The 15,812-nt window shown below is 39.3% G+C and overlaps 1 protein-coding gene across 28 annotated transcripts in view; it reads right to left on the bottom strand.

The window, feature by feature from the left end:
• ANK3 (ankyrin 3) overlaps positions 1-15,812 on the bottom strand; it is a 391,181-nt gene that overhangs the window by 179,305 nt on the left and 196,064 nt on the right. For all 28 annotated transcript variants that reach the window (XM_040362029.1, XM_040362006.1, XM_040362007.1 and 25 more), the window contains 6 exons: positions 12,647-12,745; positions 11,440-11,538; positions 7,040-7,138; positions 4,900-5,097; positions 3,132-3,230; positions 568-666 (listed from right to left, as the gene is read on the bottom strand). In XM_040362029.1, coding sequence (XP_040217963.1) covers positions 568-666; positions 3,132-3,230; positions 4,900-5,097; positions 7,040-7,138; positions 11,440-11,538; positions 12,647-12,745 — 693 coding nt within the window. The remainder of the gene's footprint in view (positions 1-567; positions 667-3,131; positions 3,231-4,899; positions 5,098-7,039; positions 7,139-11,439; positions 11,539-12,646; positions 12,746-15,812) is intronic.

Genomic DNA, 15,812 nt, shown 5'->3' with positions numbered 1-15,812 from the left:
TATGCAGCTCCAGCCAGTCACAAAGGCCGGAGTCCCCGGCCCCAGAAGGAAGAGGGGCGAACATGGTTGGGTTCTGCAGTGGGGATGTTGTGGGCTTAGTTTGCAGGTAAGTGTCACATAATGTGCTATTATGCGATGCATACTAGCACATTATGCTTTTAGTTTGCAGGGGCAAAGAAAGGAAGCAAAACCCATTAGAGTTTACTTCCACGTTAAGTACATGTGGTATTTCAGTTTCTTTCTTTTTTAATAAGTTCACAGACATTTCTAAAATCCTATTTTTGGTTTGTCATTATAGGGTACTGAGTCTAGCTTAATGAGAAAAAAATGAATTTAAACAGCTGTAGTATCAGGCTGCAACATAACAAGATTTTAAAAAAGTCAAGGAGGTTTAAATACTTTATGAATGCGCTGTATAAGCCTATACTGTACACCTTTCTGCATTATTTATTTATCATAAGATACAGGGATTCATTTTCTAATCATTCAGTGTATATTACCAAGATCATTAGATGTCAGAAAATGATTTTATTGCGTATAAACATTAAGACATTTTGAGTTACTTACCTTTGCAGCTCCATGAGGGGATGCTCCTTTATCCAATAATAGCAATGCCACTTTCTGGTTATCATAGTGTGCCGCAACATGCAGTGGTGTTAGACCGGTCTAAAAACACATGCAAAAACAACCACTGTTATTACTAACTAAAAGTTCTGTGAAGCATATTAGCAGCTATGTCTGCTCCTTTGTTACAAAAGTAACAGAGTAAAACTATTACTGAGTAAGGAAGTATAGAAGGCTTGTAACTTAATGGTGACAGTAACAGATTCAGAATATTTTATTAATCCCAAAGGGAAATTATTATATACAATACAATGGGAAATACTGCATGTTTATATATTGCACTAATTTTCTGAGCAAGGAGATGGAGCTTTAAAGTGAATTTATGTTTTCCAATGCAGGACAAATCAACAAGTTCACTTTAAAGCAGACACGTATACTTGGTTTTCTCCTGGAGCTCCATTCAGCCGCCAGGAATAAAAGCTAAGATAAGTAAAGTATGTGCTACTGGGGATAGGGGAGTTAAAGTAAAACTAAAGGAAACACTTTTTTATTTTAAATAGAGTCAGTTTTTTGTTTTGTTTTGCAATCTGTGACCCATTGGAGAAAATTCCCCCCACTTCCTGTCTCATAGCCACAACAGGAAGTAAGAGGGGATTCCTCCAAAGTGAGACAATCCCTGGTTGCCACCAGGGCCACCAGAACTACTGTCCCCACTGACATTTTTTCCTTTATTAATATTTTGGGGACAGCTCAAAATGTGTGCTTTTCTTTTACTTTTTGTGATAAATGTAAACATGAGAAATAGAGAGGGTGAACCTCCCTAATAGGGGCAAAGCTAACAATAAAATCTTGTTCTAATCCCGCTTTAATCTATAAAAAAAGGTGGTTCTAAAGGCAGAAGTTTTTTCACGTTAATGCATTCTATTTCTTATACTTATCTTGTGATGTGCATCAACGCAGCAGATATCCCGGATGTCTCTCTCCTTATTGGCTCACATAGCTGTAAAACACAGGCAGTGAGCCAGTGAGAAGAAAGAAGGGGTGGGGTGGAGCCATGCTCTTTGTGTAAATGGACAATGCCCATTCACAGCAGTGCAGCTCAGGAGTGAGCCTGCTCGAGTGCCCCCAAAGCAAGAGGCTTGCAATTGGGGGCACTCAGAAGGGGTGAGGAGCCAGGACTAGCGGGGGATCAGGGATGCTCTGTGTAAAACCATTATGCACAGCAAGCAAGAATAACATGTTATTTAATAAAAAAAAAATCACAACCTTTACAATCACTTTAAAGGAAACCTGTTGGTTTGCCCTAATTTTTGCAAAGCACAGATTTTCTTCTTTAAAGTGGAGCTCCCCCCACTACCACATTTGGCAATTTTTTTAGGGAGGGGAGCAGGTACCTGGTTTTGACAGGTACCTGCTCCCACTTTCAGGTAAGATTGCTGATTGGCAATCTACAACATTTCCAGACCCTCCACCTTCCCCCTGCTGCCTTTTGGGACACACACAAGTCACAGAAGATGGCTGGACCATTCAGAAAGCACAGCGTGACATGCATGCGCAGTAGCAATCCAGCTGTGAAGCCTGAAGACTTCACTGCCGGTTTCCCTTAGATACAATGCTGGTGCCTGCACCCCAAGCTGATTGAAGAGTCAGCTTGGGGTGCCAACATCGCAAGATAACTAGACAAGTAAATATCCTTTTTTACAAAGTCAGCAGCTACAGGATTTGTAGCTGCTGACTTTTAATTTGAATTTTTTTTACAGACTGGAGCTCCTCTTTAAGCACATTTCCATGTATTTACAGGTTGTTAGCATCTATGTTAAAATAAACATGTTGTTTACAGACTTCAGTAGCTCAAACTAGTTTACAGTTTACACACTCACGCACAAATAAAACTTTTTACAGTCAGTCATCCCTTATCTTACCCCTGTGTCTAAAGTCTCAAACATAACTTCAAGGTAGGCAGCTACTGCTGTGCTGTTTCTCTAAATAGACCATGGTGCTCTTAAAATCCTTTGCCATGCATGTGCTACCATTATATTTCCTTTAAGATAAAGAACAAAGGGTAGATCTTCATCTCCTTAACATTTGCACTAGGCTACAACGGGGACACACACTGGTTAAATACTACACTGACAGAAAAAGAAGGGAAAGGATTTGCTGAATGAATCCATAGTCTGCCAGGATTTAATGCTGCCCATACAGGTAATAAGTGATTAAAATGGTAATAATAAGTGATTATTTAATCACACATTTGATCATTTCAACCACCGTTTAATAAGAAAGAATTGCTCAACACGAAAAAAAATAAATAAAGATATTTTTCTTATGCAGATTTATTTTCCATGGAAAACCATTGGTAATTAATCTAACTGATATTTTATGCAAATGATTTTTGAAGGATACAACTCTTTCCTTGAAAGGTTGCCAACTTTTGTGCATATGGCTAGCTTAGATGTCATACCAGCACTGGTGGAAATCTTTCACACACTACTGCCATCTCCTGTTTGTACTTGGTAACAGATATTTCTAAACGATGGAGCCAGTCAATGACATAGGTCTATACCCACCTTTCCTGCAGCATCTGGAGATGCACTTTTTTGTAATAGCAGTTTGGCAACTTCAAGCTTCCCATATTTTGCAGCAACATGTAGAGGAGTAAATCCTTTCTGTAAATATGAGTTTTAACAGTGGTTAAACCGGTTTGCATGTTTGCTCACTACTTGACGTTTTTATTCATCCATAATTTGTTTTTCCATAAAAGAGTCAGGCCAGTAAAAACTGATATTTCCAACATGAATAGATGTTAGTGGGCTGATTCATCCACTGGCTACCTTTATGAAGTAAAGAAGCCAGTTCACAGCTTCACTTGCCAGGATTATGCCAGAGACACTGTGCATCCAGCCAAAGCACTATCAGCTCCATCTGCTGTATTTTGAGTAATATAAAATGAATGAAAAATCCAGCAGTGGGTGCAAGGTTACATGTAATGCAGGTATTATGTAAATGGAGTTCTCTGCCAGAGTCTATGCCTCTGCCATTATAAAGCCAAGAACACACATCTTACTTCTCCAGTTGCATTTTTCATACTGTGCAATATGTAACAAATTCAGTAATAGGAAACTGAGACCTTGCTAGCAGGCACAGCAGTTGAACACAACCATGGCACATTTAATATCGATCCTTGAAGAGCTAATTTTGGTCTTCCCCTCTTACCTTGTCCACTGGGTTGGGCTAAAATATTGTATACTCACCCAATAGGCAATCCAACGTTTTACTGTTGAAATTCGCCAAAAGCAGGCATATGCTTATTCCACAATATCATCTTCCTCTCTGACATCCTCAGAAGGCCGGCTGTCTCATTTGGATCCTAGCATAAGCCCCCCCCCCCCATTGATGCTCTACTAGGCATTGCATGTTCTATGTAGCCCCAAAGCCTCCTGGGATGCGTGATGTGGGTATCTCAGGGGGACGGAGGGGACATTATTCTCGCCTAGGCGAGAAAGGCAAAAGCTTTGGTTGTGCTTATCCCGGGAAAGGTATCCCCACTTATAAAATATTTTGCTGAAGTGGGAGAGGAGGAGTAAGATGCATTGAAGTAGTAAAAATGACAGAAGGTCCACTTTAACCAACAGTAAACAAGCTGTAAAACAAGCCACTGCTGACCTCTGTAACTGCATACACTGTGGAGCAATTTACTCTTAAACTTTGCAGCAGAAGTACTGAAGTTACTTTCAAAGCCTTTGCAGCTCACTCTGTTTACCCATCTCAAATAATAAACTCTGGAAGGGGGAGAATAGCTGACTTGAATGACTTTCAATGCTTCTGCAATGCACTTTATGGATTAATTGCTCCACAGTGCCTACAGCTAGAAAGATATTGAAATCTTATTTTAAAGCACATATGCTGCTTGTTAGAAATATGTAAAAATATTTTTTTTTATGAACAAATTGCTGCATAAACATGTAAGTTCACATCAGACAAATTTGAGAGTGCCCTTTGGGATAGAATATGGAGCTCTGTTGGTGGGATAATAGTGATTGACAGTGAAATGTCTCCAAGCAGGCTAAAACAGGAGATATCAGGAGAACTTGTAGGCCTACAAATGCTACCCAATCTGACCATTAAATAGCAGACAATCATTCTATTATTTTAATGTGAACCTTTAAAAGAGGTATAAAAAGGTACAGAGTAACTGAAATCACTTATCAGTAGTAGAATATGGTACTAAATGTATGTCTCTCACTCAGTGACAGTTTTTGTATTGCCAGTTTCCACAGTGATATGAGTTAAAGAATATATACATCCTAAAATACAATTTAAGTAATAGTAACTGACCTTTGTGACTATGGAATAGGATGCCCCATGGTCCAGTAGACCAGAAGCCACATCATCATGTCCCTCTCTTGAAGCCAGGTGCAGTGGAGTATAGCCAGATGTTGTTGCTGCATCTGGACAGGCTCCTTGCTTGAGTAATTGCTGAACAATGTCTGCTTTTCCCAGTCGAGCTGATATGTGTAGAGGTGTCTGATCATCCTGAACACAGAGATGAAGAATGTCAGGATGGCACAAACCTTAACAAATACTTAGTGAAAAGATACAATTATTCTACTACATACTCTATACTCTACATATACATCAGGACAAAATCATACTGGAAATTGTCTGTCCCAACGCAACCCATTATATTGTCTGTTTAAACTGAAAGAAGGAACAAATCTGACTGGGTACTAAAGAAGAACACAAATTGTTTCAGACCATTCTTTTCTCATTTGGTCCCACAAACACGGTAGTGCAGCTCTCATGCCTCACAGTATACTATAGACAAATCTTTAATTAAAGTGGATGTAAACCCAATTTTTTTTTTTATCATAATATGAGGTGATCCATAGTTTATTGTATATTACCAGGATGTGTTATGTGGGGAAGGGGTGGATTTCTCACTTTTTATACTGTGGATCACCTCATATTATGATAAACATAACATAACATATGATAAACATGTCCAAGGTAGATATGTAAATAACCTGTCACTCAAAGCAAGGAGAGAGGAAAGGACTTTTTATTTAGACAGGGTTTTATCTGGAAGTCTGTTAATTTTCACTGAACAATAAAAGAGGATTGCTCAGAGCTGGATTAACTCTGTGTGACAAGACTGGGCACAGATGATAGGAATCTTATGCTCTACATTGTGATATAAAAAAAAATTGGGTTTACATCCATTTTAAGGTGTTACAGGTAAAGTAAGACATGATCATCATACCTATTTCCTATCAGTAGTGTTGTGTTCGATTGTGCTGCCTTGTTATCTTGGCACCCCCTAATTGGTTTTATGTTCCAACCCTGAAACTAGCAAGCCAACCCTGTGCCTGTACACATTGTGAATGGAAAAATCTGCTCTAGTTCTTAAGAAATGTATAACAGGCTCACCTTATTAATGTCGCTATAACAAATAAATAAACTCACTTGAATAGCATTAATATGAATGAATCCATTTAAATGTATTGTCTAATAAAAGGCCATTTTATGGTGCTTTGTGAATTGTGAGGAGCAGGGGAGAAGGTAAGGGGCTTTACTTATATATGCTTCTCTATTACCAGTACTGCATAATGTAAAAGCAGAGTAGTGCCCACTGTTATTTTATGAGATTCAGTTAAACAGAGCTGCATGGGATTAGGTGAGCTGTGGCAAAGATAATTGGGTTCAGTGTCAGAAAAAGGTCATTTAGTACCCAGGGTGGACATTGCAAACTGCAACACCCCACCTTCCACCGGGTGGGGCTAATAACGGTATGCACAGCACAGTGCACTGCCACAAAATGTATGCAAAGTTTTGTGGGAAGGAGAGCTGAGGGACTCTAAGGGAGGGAGGAAACTAAGGGGCTGAGTTGACCCCCATCATCTGTGTACTCAACTCAGTTTAGATCTCCGTCCCAGAGTGGAACCCATAGGGAATGAAGGTAGCTTCTCCTTCTTCCTGTCTCTGGTCATGTCATATGTTACTTGACAAATGGAGATAGGAATCAGGGCAGCATCGTGGCACCAGGGGAATGTGCACCTTTTGCCACCCTGCCCTGTCTTGGCCCTCGTTGAGCTTGCAAGAACAAGATATTGTAGACACCTAGTGATGCCAGGTCAAGACACACTGTGCCAAAATGACATTATAAAAATTTGGCATACATGCAAGAATGTTTAACGTAAAGAAGTGGTTCAATTGTTTATCTTTTGCATTGTGTATTGACTGGCGACAAGACTACAACACAAAAAACAGTGAAGTAGGCAGGTATCAGAAAATCTATGATGTTACGGTACCTCAAATTAAATGAATAAGCTGTTGTTGGAAAAAAATTATGCTTGGGTCAGTAATGAGTAATGTTTTGTATTCCATTATAGTAAATGGTTTTATTTTAGTCCTGAATGCATATTCTAAACAGCACAAAAATAATGTTGGGGACAATCAACCCTGTTTTCTGACTTACCTTTGCTTTAGCTTCTACTTGAGCTCCATTTTGCAAAAGATATCTTACAACTTCTGATTGCCCAGCTCTGGCGGCCATATGCAGCGCAGTCTCTCCTCTCTGCAACATTTAAAAATATATAAATTACCAACTGTCTCATATTACAGTGGCCCCATGTATCAACCGCCTGAGCTGTAAGTGTCTTTACTGCCTATTGTAATTACATTATTTTCCATTTTCCAACATTCAGTACAAAAATAATAACTGCAATGAATCTGCTTCTTTTATCTTATAATTTTTATATGTATTCGTTTATGACAGTATGTACTGCTCACTAGCTTATAACTCTTCTATATGGTTTTATAGCTAGCAATAGGCTAGCAAAGGCAAGGGAAGTAAAACTGTGCTGAATTGTACAGCAGCTATGTAAAAGCTTTGCGGATAACGATAACATGTTAGAACAATAAGGAAGAAATATATAAACTTCATTTTAATCCTGGTTTACCATTTATCAAAAGGCAGTTTAAAGGGAATGAATAGACTTTTCAAAGTGCTTACTACCATATATAAATGAGATTGGTTTGATGTAAATAATGTTATCAATCTGTGTTAAACTCAAAACACACATTACCACCTGATAGAACGATCAACCTTTAGATCTACCAATAACTATGTAATACAAGGGCCTGCTTGGTAGGATACAGATTGATTGAATAGTTAAGTAGTACAGTCAGATTGTAATGTGCATGGTGAGCTTTAGTGTTTTACAAACCTTCTTTCTTTTTAACATTTGTAATTTTATTTGTACATGAGGGAAAAACCTTGCAGCCAAAGAGAGCTATTGAGGTGCCCACCTCAGATGGCACTCATGGAGGCATAGCTGGGGTGGAACTGCACTAAGACCAGAATGTCCATGTTGGACTCTCAGTCCTCAGTACAGATCGGTAAGCTCCCTGCCCAGCTACTGCACCCCTCACAGAGGCTAGTATCACTGAGCACAGTTCTCATGCCCACTGCATCTACCTGCGACAGGCACATTGGCAGCGCAGAGACTTTTACTCAGTGTCGTTGAACCTACACTTTTAAAAGGTTTCGACCATTCACATGTGGGAGGAGGAGGGAGCACAACAACTGGCCACCTCGGGTGGTATATGCCCCCAGGACAGTCCAACATGTGGACAGGGAACTATATTTGCTTATTAAATACACAGACTCTGCTTCCAGCTTTGCAGATCTACGCAATTGCATTGCTTTACTGCACCTTCTTATAGTGCAAGTCTATGAGTTGCCAATCATGTGATCGATATCTTATCTTACCAGTTCTGAAACAGAAGTAAACTGATGTTGAAAGTACATTTACCATGTCTTTAGTGGGTAATCTACAAAATGTAAACAGCGCAATAACTAAAAATATAGAGAACTATATGAACTGATAAGTATTGCTTGTGTTTTATCCACTATCTCATGGCTCATGAATTGTCTCCTACCTGTGGACACTGTAGAGTTGATTTACTAAAACTGAAAAATGCTAAATTTGGTGCAACGCTGCATAGAAATCAATCAGCTTCCAGATTTTTTTTTGTCAAAGTTTAATTGAACAAACTGAAGTTAGAAGCTGACTACCATGCACAGCTGCACCAGATTTTCCACTCTCCAGTTGTAGTAAATCAACCCCTATGCAGCTACAGATGGATGGCTTTTGACACTATACTGCATGCCGGATATCGTCACTGTGCTATTTGTGGGGATTTTATATCATTACACTATGCATGACATGCAGTGAAAACGGACATATTTTTGGGTGCAGAGCTAGCCCTGTGTTATTACAGTGTTGCCATGCACATCTCAGGACTTGTTGTTATGTGGACTCTCATCCACACAGCACAACTGGAGACAGACATAGACTAATTTGGTTTATTACAGACCTTTCTCTCTACTTATCATAGATGAAGATGAGTGCTTTGAAAACAAGTATGAAAACTAGTATTAAATGAGGTGCCTCAAGATATGGAACACCAATTATCTATGAGCACTCCTCCAATGCATACAAGCCTTCACTTTACCATATTTGGGTTTCAGTTTTCACAGTGGAATATTATCTAGAAGATATTTGAATGAACTGAATGAGATCCCAACTGTATTTAACTGGTTTGACCCATTTTTTATTTTTGTGGAAACATTTTGGACTGAGGTTTGGACAGTCATAGCCAGGTTTTTGACCTTCTTTTTGGGAGTGTACAAAATGTGCACTCACTGAAAATGTACTAAACTTTGCCTTTAAGGGACGAGAAACAGACTTCAAGGACTTGGTCTGGGTTTATAAACAGAAGTGAATTTCTACCACCTACAAATCTGACTTTTTACTATGGCCGGGAAACTGACCGCAATCAGTAGTAGAAATCAGTTCCCACACTGCTACTTATAAGTCATCAGACCATATACAAATATTCAGGACAAACAGCTGCAGCAATAGCAGAAAGTCATTTATTCTTGGGATCCTCAGATCTAATATTACAACAAATGCAGAGGACTCATCAGTGAAACAGCTTACTAAAAAAATATACTGTATTTATTGGCGTATGAGGCCTCGTACACACGACCTAGAAACTCGACGGGCGAAACACATCGTTTTCCTTGTCAAGTTAATTGATAGGCTTGTCGCGGAACTCGACAAGCTTGCTTTGCATACACACAGTCCAGACAAAATCTCTTTGTTCTCTAACGCGGTGACATACAACACATACAACAGCAGGGGAAGTTCGATTCCACTGGCTAAACTCTTGGGGCTGGTTTTGCTAATCTCATGTGTTTGCGTGTTAAGCAAAAGTTTGTTAAGAGACGATTTGCACTTTTCAGTCTGTTACAGCTTGAAAAATGTGTTATCTCCATTACAAATGCTACTTTTACTCCCGTCTCATACTTTATTCTGAGCAAGCGCAGGTTTCTTAGCATACACACGCCCGAGTTTCTCGTCGAAAACCAGCCCGTCGAGGAACTCGACGAGCCAATTTGAGACTCCCGTCGAGGAAATAGAGAACTTGCTCTCTTTTTGGCTCGTCGAGTTTCTCGACAGTTTCCTTGACGAAAATGTACACACGACCGGTTTCCTCGGCAAAAAAATATCTCCCAGCAAGTTTCTTGCTGGTTTTTGCCGAGAAACTCGGTCGTGTGTACGAGGCCTAACACTCACTTTTTTACCCTGAAAATAGAGGGTAAACTGTGCCTGCGTGTTATACGCAGGGGGCTGTGAAAAGTTATAAGCCTGTGCGTGTTATACACCGATAAATACGGTAATCAATATCCTGCATCAAATTCATTTTTTTTATTTGCTTAAAACATAACAATGTGAAAACTCTTGTGCCTTTCTGCATCTTCATACTAAAGCAATTTGTAATCTCTGCAGCCAAAAAAAGCTGACCTAAAAAATTCACTGGAAACGAGAATGATGAAAATTAACTATGCAAAAAAGTACTGCAACGGAATTAAAAATAGTTTAGACTTTCCGTCACCCAACATTTCAAATTCCAAAGTTAGGACATTTTGAATTTTCATCTAATTAGCCAAACTGAACCTAAATCTTACATATCAATGTCTACTTATTTATATCCACAACTCCCCGAGGATGTGAAAATCTGCACTGCCTTATCAGTATGGCAACAAAGAGGGTAGGCTGATTTTTCTTATCGATCAATGTTTTGGCTAGGTAAAACTCAATTCTGATATGCAAATTTTAAAGTAAAGTTTTGTGCTGCCCTAGGCAGAAATACATATCACTCAATAATGTCACCTTACATGGCATATTAGTGCTAGTAATATGGCAGACAAATAAATCATCCAAAAGGGGGTAGTAAATGTAGCCATACATGAGAAGATATGATTAATTTCCAACTTACAAAGTTGTATGACTTTTCATTGGAGCCATCCAGAGTAACGTGTCAATGATAATTGACTATATCTGCTCGCTTCCCTGAGTATAGATGAATAAACAATCTGAACTCTATGCTCATTTTAAAGCACTGCGTAAACTGTTGGCGCTATATAAATCCTGTATTATAATAATAATAATAATAATAATTCCCACCCACACGTGTGCCCTAAGCTGATATCAGCACAAATACATTGTCAGTACCTCCTGGTTGTCATAATGGTTCAACTGGCTAATTTTTTTGAGTCTCAGCCTAGGTTCACACTGCTGCGAATTCAAAATTGCGGTAAAATGAGCAAATGTGTAGATCAGGTGTTTTGACTTGACATTAAATTCCAGTTGCTGCATGTTTGTTCGGGGTCTGCGACAGAATGTACTGAATTTAGAGACAGCCAGGCAGTTGGCATTTTCAAACGAAGATAAGCAATGTCAGTTTCCATATACCTCTCAATACAGGCGTCCTTAAAGACGTTATGTGAAAAATACAAACACTCACCACATTAGTCGCGTTAGGTGAAGCTCCATGATGCGTTAACTGGGAAACAATATTGACATGTCCCATGAAGGCAGCAACGTGGATTGGCGTCAGTCCAGACTATGGATGAGGCAAAACACACAATTATACAAAAATAGGGTAGTTGGGAATCAACGTGTTTCTCCAGAATCAAAGTAACCTTATCATGGTCTTTATTAATAAAATAAGAAACAATGGGGGTTATTACGTGCAAACTACAAGTGCAAAGTGCACTTGAAATTGCACTGAAAGTGCACTTGGAAGTGCAGTCGCTGAAGATCCGAGGGGAACATGCAAGGAAAAAAAATTTTTTTTAGCTTGCACATGATTGGATGATAAGATCAGCAGAGCTTCCCCTCATTTCAGATCTACCCCTCAGATTAACGGCGACTGAACTTCCAAGTGCACTTTCAGTGAAATTTCAAGTGCACTTTGCACTTGTAGTTTGAACTTGTAGTGCAAAGTGGATTTGCCTTTCGTAAATAAACCCCAATGTCCAATATTCAATACCTCATAGCCTAAAGCTGAAATTGTATTGGTTACTATTGAATATTAGACACTTTTACTAAATTCCATTCAAAATCTTTGGCCTTTCATTCAATCTGCTTTTTAGCTACTTGTAAATTTTCTGTATATTCTGAAGGGCAATCTACTACAGCTACGATCCAAAACTGTCAAGTCATGACAGCAAGTTAAACCCTATTCCACCCCACGCAAGATATAAAAAATCTGTTTTAGGCAAAAAATTCAAGGCATGTGCAAGTACACAAGACATCCAGTATGTCAAGTAGAAATGAATACAGATAATTAAGACAGTTAAATAAAGTAGGCTACATACTGTGACACAAGAATGAGATAGCAAGTAAAAAAAAAGTGTGCATCTTAACCAGCACGACCCTAACTGGTGGGCTACATCTACACTTTTTTTCATTTATAATGTTAAATACATTATTCCAATAGTGTCTACAAAATCAAATTACAAATTGGAAGTGGAAACATAAATCATATTATAGCGGCCCTGTGTCTTGTACTTGAAAAATTATAGTTTTCATGAAACCCAAAGCAATACATCTATAGACAAACAGACACAAAATATATATTTATCAATGTTTAACATCCTGTTATCTCCCTAAATGGACAGAATTAATTTTATTTTATTACAAATGCCTACATCAATGTTGTCATTTACCTCTGTAACCGCCTGAATAGATGCCCCATGCTTCAGGAGAAGCTCCATTACTTTAGTCCGGTTTTTCTTGCAGGCAATGTGAAGTGGTGTGAAGCCATTCTGTATTAACAAACAAAAGCGTGATTTAACTACGATTTCACTGCACAATGCTTAAACTTCTTTTTCCAAGCATCCAACCTTGGATGCAATGACTACCGTGGTACAAGTAAAAGCCATGGCTTATCAAAAAGTGTGATTGTGTTAGTAAAGCTTATCTATATAAATACGTTGCTATATAGAAAGATATGATAAAAATGACCTTATTTAAAAGATAGAGAAATAAATAGAAGCTGCTCAGGGAACTCTAAGTACAACAGATGGCGTTTTTATTTGTCAGAGATGATGGTGCACCATAGCGAAGGATTAGGTGAGAAATCCACAACAGACTGCAAGAGCTATTCCACTGCCTTGGGATGTCTGAATTAAATGCATGTAAATAAACAGATAAATAGAGATTGCTAAATATTTATAAAAATGGCCAATACACCAAGGGAAATTTACTAAAACTAGTACACACAGAATCTGGTACAGTTGCGCATAGTAACCAATCAGCTTCTAAGTTTAGCTTGTTCAATAAAACTTTGACAACCTAGAAGCTGATTAGTTACGATGCACCGCTGCACCAGATTCTGGGCCAGATCCACAAAGAACTTACGGCGGCGTATCTATTGATACGCCTCGTAAGTTCTACGATGCGCCGTTGTATCTTTGTTTTGTATCCACAAAACAAGATACGCCTGAATGTGGGCTAGATCCGACTGACGTACGTCTTAGTACGTCGTCGGATCTTAGGTGCATATTTATGCTGGCCGATAGGTTTTTTACATCGTTTACGTAAGGCTTTTTTCCGCGTAACGTTACCCCTGCCTCTATGAGGTGTACGGAATGTTAGGTATGGACGTCGGGACAGCGTTGAACTTTCCGTTGTTTGCGTAATAGCATTGACTATTTGCAACGTGATTTCGAGCATGAGCACTGGGATACCCCCACGGACGGCGCATGTGCCGTTCAAAAAAAAATTCATTTACGTGGGGTCAAGATGAATTGACATAAAACACGCCCACATCTTAGTCATTTGAATTTCGCGCCCTTACGCCGACACATTTACACTACGCCGTCGTAACTTACAGCGCAAATTCTTTCTGGATAAGGAACCCCCGCTCTAAGTTACGGCGGCGTAGTGTATCGGAGATACGCTACGCCTGCCTAAAGAGATCTTTGTGGATCTGGCACTCTGTGTGCAGCAGTTTTAGTAAATCTCCCTGATTACCTGTAAATCCATCTCGACAACACATGAGCAAATTTTGTGACAGGAGCAAACTGAAACAACATAAGGAAATGAGTGCCCTACCTAAAGGGGTGTCTGCATAAAGTTTCAATTTTGCAAGAACTGGTTTAGTATTGTTTCTCATCAGTGAATAATAAGAGGTTCCCATCAGGGTGATAACCACACATTTTTTTTTTATAGGAAACTATACATTTGTGTTATACTCGTTGTACAAATAATTTACTTGTAAATAATCTCATCAACACATGGCAATGGTAAAATGGTCTACAATACAGTGCATGCTACAACCAAAAACTTAAATGTATATTATTGGAATTTTATGTGATAGACCAACACAAAGTGGCACATAATTGTGAAGTGGAAACAAATGATTAATGGTTTTCAAAATTTTCTTACAAACAAATATCTGAAAAGTGTGGCGTGCATTTGTATTCAGCCCCCTCAATACTTTGTAGAACCACCTTTCTCTGCAATTACAGCGGCAAGTCTTTTTGGGGATGTCTCTACCAGTTTTGCATATCTAGAGAGTGACATTTTTGCCCATTCTTCTTTGCGAAATAGGTCAAGCTCTGCCAGATTGGATGGAGAGCATCTGGAAACAGGTATATTTCAGGTTTTTCCACAGATTCTCAATTAGATTTAGGTCTGGACTTTAACTGGCTCATTTTAACACATGAATGTGCTTTGATCTAAACCATTCCATTGTAGCTCTGGCTGTATGTTTAGTGTCATTGTCCTGCTGGGAGAAGAACCTCCACTCCAGTCTCAAGCCTTTTGCAGACTCTGAGGCCACACACGACCGAGTTTCTCGGCAAAAACCAGCAAGAAACTTGCTGGGAGATATTTTTTTGCCGAGGAAACCGGTCGTGTATACATTTTCGTCGAGGAAACTGTCGAGAAACTTGACAAGCCAAAAAGAGAGCAAGTTCTCTATTTCCTCGACGGGAATGGAAAAACTTGCCTTGTCGAGTTCCTCGACAGCCTAACTAGGAACTCGACGAGGAAAACGATGTGTTTCGCCCGTCGAGTTCCTCGGTCGTGAGTACGAGGCCTGACAGGTTTTCTTCTAAGATTGCCCTGTATTTGGCTCCATCCATCTTCCCATAAACTCTGACCAGCTTCCCTGTGCCTGCTGAAAAAAGCTTCACACAACATGATGCTGTCACCACCATGTTTCACGGTGGGGATGGTGTGTTTAGGATGATGTGCAGTGTTAGTTTTTTCCACACATAGCGTTTTGCTTTTATGCCAAAAAGTAACATTTTCTCCCAGAGCATATTCTTCCACATGTTTGCTATGTCCCCCCATATGGCTTCTAGCAAACTGCAAACAGGACTTCTTATGGCTTTCTTTCAACAATGGCCAGATTTGTGGAGTGCAGGACTAATAGTCGTCCTGTGGACAGATTCTCTCACCAGAGTTGTGGTTCTCTGCAGTTGCAGCCTCTTGGCTGCTTCTCTGAATAATGTTCTCCTTGCCTGGCCTGTCAGTTTAGGTGGACGGCCATGTCTTGGTAGGTTTTCAGTTGTGCCATACTCTTTCCATTTTCAGATGATGAATTGAACAGTGCTCAGTGATATGTTCAAAGCTTGGGGTATATTTTTATAACCTAACCCTTCTTTAAACGTTTCCACAACTTTATCCTTTACCTGTCTAATGTGTTCCTTTGCCTTCATGATGCTGGCTGTTCACTAAGGTTCTCTAACAAACCTCACAGAATAGCTGCATTTATACTGTGATTAAATTATACACATGTGGATTCTACTTACTAATTAGGTGACTTCTGGAGGCACTTGAGACCAGATTCACAAAAGAGATACGACGGCGTATCTCCTGATA

The sequence above is a fragment of the Rana temporaria genome, chromosome 8 (genome assembly GCF_905171775.1).
Source record: "Rana temporaria chromosome 8, aRanTem1.1, whole genome shotgun sequence".
NCBI lineage: Eukaryota > Metazoa > Chordata > Amphibia > Anura > Ranidae > Rana > Rana temporaria.
The sequence above is the reverse complement of the archived record's forward strand: the minus strand, read 5'-3'. Positions and strand labels throughout refer to the sequence as shown.